We start from the raw sequence: 7128 nt of genomic DNA, 5'->3' as shown, positions 1-7128 counted from the left end.
TTATATAACTGGTCTGACAAATTGTGTACAGACTGTTACCAGTGTATAAATTAAAATTTTTGCATTATATTTCCACTGGAGCATCACTGGGCACACACTTGATTCAAGAGGTGAATCAGTTGAAACAAACTGTTCCTAATTGTCTTATTTCTTTTTTGTTTGTTTGTTTTTCATGTTAAGAATACAAGTTACCTTTTTTATTACAGTTTTGCTAAAATTTTATTATTACTTTGTCTGTCCTGAAATGCCTTAAATTTTACAGTTTACAAGAAGTAAAATGTTTTAAAATACATGTCTTGACAAACTTAGAAAATCATAAAGCAAAATCCCAAATAACATCTCAGGTTAAAGTTTTTATATCCTCAGACTTTTATTTCCACATCATTTGGTATAGTTAATTAAACTTGTACATTAAGGCTCTGTTCTGCTAAATTGTCTCACCTATTACTAAAAACAGGTCAGTCATAAAAGCTCCACTGATCATTCTGATGATTCAGGCCACTATCCTGCATGTTTTACAGGTTTCTCTGCTCCAACACACCAGATTCTGTCAAGTTCTTCATCTAGATTAAAACATCATAATAAAATCGGACCCACAGAGAAATCATCTTGAAACATAAAACTATAAAATGAGAATATTTTTATGTCATTAAACAAACTACTTTATGTCTGGCAGCCATTTTTTCACTCAGGCTTTTATGAATAAAATGATAAAATCTGTGACAAACAGAGGTAGAGAATTCCTCTGATGTGTTCTGAATAAAACAACATTTTGATTAAATGTTTGAGGAAGATCTCCTCTGGCAGCTCATTTAAATTTGATGTAAATGTTCAAAATCAGCCAGATGAGAAGAATCTGCCTTTACCATGTTCTCCAAACTGGTGTCTGGAGAAAGCTTCCTGTTTCAGGCAAAGAACTAATTGTAGAAAAATATAAATAACGTTATAAGAGGTTAAGCTGTGAGGCAAACTACGTTTAACTCATATTTCTTTACCTTAAGGGCCCGTCCCTCTGCTGGAGACAACCGCAATGATCACTGGAGCCTCAGCCACAGTCCTGTGGAGCGTATCATTTCTTCTCCTGTTAGTATCCATGGGAACCACCCGTATGCACCTGTTTCTGACTACGACATGAGTCAGCCTCTGGCTTTGACTAAAAGCACCAGTGACTTCGGAGGGAGCAGAACAGCGAGGTCTGTTGTGAGCAGCACCGCAGAGCGGCAGCAGGTTTGTTCACTTGTAATTATCACTCAAATATGTGAGGTTTCTGTTGATTCTTTAAATCGGTTAAAACATTTCATTTGTATGTGACAACCTGGAAGGACACTTATTGTGTTAATGATTAAAGCAGAGGTTTTTTTTTTTTTGTTGACACGGTACGAATGACAAAACAATACAAAAGAGCACTGTTCCCTTTTTTAAATTAGATAGTCACAAAATTCTGTTTGTAAACCAAACAAAAGTTGTTTGTCATTACATTTTAGACACGCTCTGCTTTGTTCCAGATGACTGGACTGGATATTTTAAAACTGAATTCATTCTTTGAAATCAGAAATAGATTTGAATGAAGAATTAATTCTGAGTCCAAGTGGGAAAGTAAGATTCAAGATTATTTTGTATATAAAGATGAAGTCATGCTTATAAAAAGTACACTAAAATCACCAACATCTACAGTATGTAGGGCGGCAGCTGATGTGAAGAGAGACAGACCAAAAATATGTCCTTTTACTCTGTGGCTCCTGAAACATCAAGGTGGGATTTTCAGAATTAATTCCATTTAAAATAGTTAATATATATATTTTTTGCCTTAGTTACAAAGAAGTGAGGTTAGTGTACTTAAAATGGGTTAAAGTAGCTTAACAAATACCAATGTTTGTCAGCCAAATAAAAATGGCTCAAGTTTCTGCTGCTCTTATTTTGTGGGTCAAAAACTGAGAAGTTTATGAACCATTGCTTTAGGGCTTTGCATAATTCAAGTTATTCAGATTATTTTTACATTCCTCTGATATACTGTAGGTGATATTCAGTTTCTGATATAAATGTAATACATCCATATCTCACATTTTAAGTGTATATGTTCAATGACTGAAAGTCTGATTCTGCTTTTTGAAGATTTTATTAAATCAAAATCCCATAATCAGTTCTGAGCACTACGTCAGTCGCTGCAGTCTCACTGAAACCGATCCATAAATGTATGATCATCAACAACTTTGTCCATTCCTATTTAGCTCTTTACATTAAGCGCTTTGGTTTTTGTTGTTCAGAATCGTCCCTCCGTCATCACCTGCGCCCCTGCGAGCAACAGGAACTGTAACCTGTCTCACTGCCACATGAACGGCTGCGCTCCCGCCCCACCTGCGGATCAGAGAAAGACCAACGGTAAGCCTTTAAAGTATAAAAATATGAACAGTGTTTTAACAAAGAGGTGAGGTGCATGAAGTAAAACATGAAACATGATTAAGATGTAACCAGGTGGTCAGATATTCACATATATGTAAATTTATTACTTTTATATATTTGATGTGTTCGTATCAAACAAAGAGTCATTTGTGTTACTCCCCTGAAGTAGCTCTCAGTCTCAAAAATGTTGGTGACCCCTGTCCTACAGCAACACTCACAAGTCGTGCTTTTGGTTTTAGATTGTGACAGACATTTTCTGCTGGTGCTACAACTATTTGCTCTGTGCTACAAAACCAGTAACCTCTGTAGCACCAGTGCCATGAGCTAAAAAAAAATAAATCAATGTACAGCTCTGATAGGGATCCTCCAGATGTCCCAGCTGCAACACACCTGTCCTAAATTAATTATCATCAGCTCAGGCTCGGCACCAGGTGTGTGGAAGTAGTGAATCAGACAAAACCTTACTGTTGTAACAACCACGTTTTCTTCCTCCTGTGTTCTTTCAGCCAACACCGTGTGTGACCCTGTGATCGAGGAGCACTTCCGCCGCAGCCTCGGGAAGAACTACAAAGAGGCCGAGTCCAATTCGGTGTCCATAACCGGTTCTGTGGATGACCACTTCGCCAAGGCGCTGGGCGACACCTGGCGTCAGATCCAAGCCAGGGGTGGGGGGCGTCAGACTCCAGAGGCTGACTCATAAGAAGTCAGGGGAGAGCAGTCGTGTTCAGTTTTAGAGTGTGTCCTCACGGGCCAAGAATCACCTTCCTCCAGCCAAGCACAATGTAAGACCAATGGTGCTGACATATGGTGCTCACCTGGGCGGGCCTTAAGTTCGCTCAGCTCCCATTTGTAGCCTAAAATATGCAAATCCCTGTCACCACAGGAGAAAACTTAAAAGTATCACGTGGTAGTTGTCAGGATGAGCCTCCATCTTTCCTCTTCCCTAAAAACAGCCAAAGACATTTCCTGCGTTTTTCCACCAACATGGAAGAGATGATCTTATTTTCTCTCTGAAACTAAACTGCTTTTCAATCAGTAGTACTTGAAACACGACAGCCAGGTTTGATTTACGTTATTACTTCCCCCCCTGAGATAGCAGGTTACCTGTTTCAGGTGGAAGTAATGTGTGACGAGTTAGGCTCCGCCCCTCCTGCTTTCTGAAGACGCATCATTTTAATGATGGTGAACATTGCAAGGTGAGTCAAAAGTCTCAGGACACTTTTTTTAATTTCAGAAACAAAAAGAAAATGACATCTGAATACCCAGCATGTAATGAGTAAGAGGGTTTATCCACACATTTTCAACGCATGGCCCACAGGCCAAGTCTGACCCTTGTTAGCATGTCATTCGGCCCCAAAGACAATACTTAATAGTTTTATGTATAGTTTTATTTTTACCTGATTTGCTGGATTGTGATCAAATGTATCTTTAAGATAAAATACATGAAAAAGTTGTTGATGGAGAGTAAGGCACAGGAAATAAATGTTAATGATGAGTCTTTCTAAATTTAATAATTTATTTTATTCATTATTCGTTAGTTAATTTATTTACCATTTCTTCAGTAAATGATGACAGCAATTGGATAAATTTTTAAATTTTGGTCACCTTGTGTAACTGAGTTTAACAACTCTGTTTCAGTTCATTTCCAGAACATGGCCGCCATATTGGATCAAGGGAAAGTTTTCCCAAATATAGCCCCCCTCACCCATTACTTGCTATAGTCATCAGGTATGACATTTTCTCTTCATGTTGATGACATAACAGGGTGTCCTGATGCTTCTGACTCAGCCTGTACTCTCCTGTTAAAAAGGTTTTTAATTTGCTTCGACATCCAGCTAATTCTCACTAATACCAACTGTAGACGTCGTCTCCAACTAGAAAACACCTTTCCAATAACTGGTTTCTATTACAAACCTTATTCTGTTCTATATATTTACTCAGAATTTATTTTTTATGTGTAACATTTTAGAAATACTCACTGCTGGTACAGTTATACTCGATATATATATATATTTTTTGTACCTGGTTTTCATGAATATATGTAGGTATATATGTTAGCATCCCTCTGCAAGTTGCAGCCTCTGGTTAGGTTGTGTTTAATAAACTATTATTTTTGTTAATCTGCTGAGCTTCACATGACTTAATACGGTTAAATCTCTTCGTCTGTAGTCTGGTTTACTAGCAGTGGCTTTATTTATTCGCTGTGTGTTGGTATTTTTTTGGAGGTGGGGGACAGTTTGCTGTGAAAACAAAAGTTTGACGTGTTTCTCTTCTAACGGAGAGGGTTTCTCCGATGTCAAAAAAAAAAAAAAAATACACTTAAAAGAAAACTGAAATGTACGTGAAACATAAAAAGCGTTTGTTTGCAAGTTTAACATTCCTACCACTGCTCCCTGGTTTTTACGATTCACTTCACACGTGCTTAACAAGAGCTGTTACAATTATTTTTATTTAACGTTACGCTGTTGCTAAAACTTTAATGGGGGAGGACTTTTTTATGCTTTTTTTTTTTTTGCAAAGCATCACTCATCTGGCAACACAGTGATATGTTTTCTTTTATTTTTTTGTTAAACAAGTTTATTAAAACACATTTGTATTAATGTTCTACGTTTAAGTTGTTACACTTTTTATTCTGTTTTGTTTTATTGACACGTCTGAGACCATCATTGCGCCGTGCGGAATGATCGTAGTTCTGTTGATTTTTGTTAGATTAGTGCGCTCGCGTAGAACGGCACTGCGCAGTTGTTTTTGTAGTAGCTGACTAATATTCCTAGTTGATGAGCGGAGGCACACACCCGTGTGTGGATCAAAGACTTGGTGCAGATCAGAACGCTTCCTGCGTCAGTTTTAACGCTTCTGCAGAAGTTTGGGGTTATTCATCTGGGATCTGCTTGTTTGACACAAGTAAAGTTTTCACTGATGTGTTTCGGCAGTTGTTATTTAATTTTTTATATTTACCTGTAACTCAAAGACGGTTTGCAGAAAAAAAAACTCTTTATGAATCGTTATAGAAAGTTATAAAACGTTTGTCTACTTATGTTATTTCTTTGGAAGAAAATACATTTTTTGTACTTGAATCTCTTTCAAAATAAAATTTATAAGAACTATTGTTTTTCTTTCCTCATTCAATCAAATGCGAAGCTTTTGAATCAGATTTTGCACTATTGGCCTCAGAATTTTATAGTCTGGTTTATTACTAAATGTGGTTTTTTTTGTGTGTGCAGCAGGACTAGAGATACTGATGTCCAGGTCTCATCACAGACTTCAGAGTGAAAATTTGGTTTGACATTTAAGGATGAGAACAAGTTATTCGGGGTTTTCTGTTTTTAGAAATGTCACAGACGACGTTAAAACTCATAAGATCCTTCAGGTGTATTTTTCATTTTGCTTTGATTGACCTTGACGTGTGTACAGGCAGTAGCACGGTGGAGCAGCGGATAGAGGTGTTGCCTCACAGCAAGAATATCGCAGAATTGCCTCCCAGCCTGTCATGGGTGGAGTTTGTTCTCTCCGTGCATGCATGGGTTTTCTCTGGTTACCTCCCACACATCAAAAACCTGCATGCTAAGATGATTAGTTTAAATCACTCATGCCAAACTCAAGGCCCGCGGGCCAAATGTAGTCCGCCATGGCATTTTATGTGGCCCGTGAGAACTTCAAAGACGTATGTGTTAAAATAGCCGTATGCTGCTTTAAAGCCAGCATTGACCATAATCTGCATCTCCCCATCTCTGTCGGAGGAGCACAGAGTTCAAAGTTAGCTGACAGCCAGTGAAATTCGCTGTATAAAATATTAATTTGGCTGCATTTTCACAGCCTACTTTTGTAGCGACCCACTTGTACTGGGAAGTTCAAACTTTTCACTTACAAGTCGTAAATTTAAACTGGAACGCTACTCGAGTGGGAATTCCTTGTTGGAAAGTGGGAGAGTTTAGAATTGAAAATGGCAGCTGCTCACCACAACTCGACAGTGAGTAAAACTCCGTCTTTTACTTTAAATAGTATCTCTGTATTATTTGTTTCATGTTTAGTCAGTTGTACACACTTTTCAGGGTTCATAAGAGGACGTGTTCAAGCACTGTTTCTATGCAGGAAATACCAGGTAGAGCTCAGTTATTGTTTGTTAGCGGTGCTCAGACATAACAATATGACAAGAAATGAGGCGTTTTGTGTTTATTCAAAGTTAAACACGACAAATCAAAGCTTTATACACCTGGCCCTTTGAAGACCATAATGCTCCTGTGGCCCTCAGTGAACATTAGTTTGACTCCGCTGCTTCAAATTGTTCTAGGTTTGTCTCTGTGATGGACTTGTGACCTGTCCAGGGTGTCCCCTGCCTCTCTGACTGCTGGAGATGGGACCAACTCCTTGTGGCCTGGAGAAGTGAAGCAAGTAAAGAAAAGAGATGGATGGTTTATACATCTTTATCTAGATATGATGAGGTAAACAGAATTTTGCTTTTCTTTGGTTCAGAAGTTAGAAATAGAGAGAAAAGATGGGGTGTCAGGGTCTTAATCCCCATCCCGTTCCCCGACTRCCATTTGGGGAGGGGGTCCTGAAGAAGGGTGGGCCGCCAGGTGCGGTCCTGGGCTGTTTGTGGGCTCGGGGCTTGGACGGTTGCCGGGGGCGGGGCTGGCGGATTTTCCCGTGCGGGTGCCCCTTGGGGCTCTGCGCTCGGGATCCCTCTCGGGCCCTTGGATTCTGGTCTTCCCCATGTCTGCCTCGTGT

At 39.0% G+C, this 7128-nt stretch overlaps 1 protein-coding gene across 1 annotated transcript in view; it reads left to right on the top strand.

Annotated features, from left to right (window-relative positions):
* The window catches only part of vgll4a (vestigial-like family member 4a), an 8978-nt gene extending 3470 nt beyond the window's left edge, over positions 1-5508 (top strand). The window contains exons 4-6 of the mRNA XM_014010559.1: positions 1002-1227; positions 2265-2379; positions 2907-5508. Coding sequence (XP_013866013.1) covers positions 1002-1227; positions 2265-2379; positions 2907-3100 — 535 coding nt within the window. The 3' untranslated portion in view covers positions 3101-5508. The remainder of the gene's footprint in view (positions 1-1001; positions 1228-2264; positions 2380-2906) is intronic.
* The last annotated feature ends 1620 nt before the right edge of the window (positions 5509-7128 follow it).

The sequence above is a fragment of the Austrofundulus limnaeus genome, unplaced genomic scaffold (assembly GCF_001266775.1).
Source record: "Austrofundulus limnaeus strain Quisiro unplaced genomic scaffold, Austrofundulus_limnaeus-1.0 Scaffold70, whole genome shotgun sequence".
NCBI classification, from domain to species: Eukaryota; Metazoa; Chordata; class Actinopteri; order Cyprinodontiformes; family Rivulidae; genus Austrofundulus; species Austrofundulus limnaeus.
The sequence above is the reverse complement of the archived record's forward strand: the minus strand, read 5'-3'. Positions and strand labels throughout refer to the sequence as shown.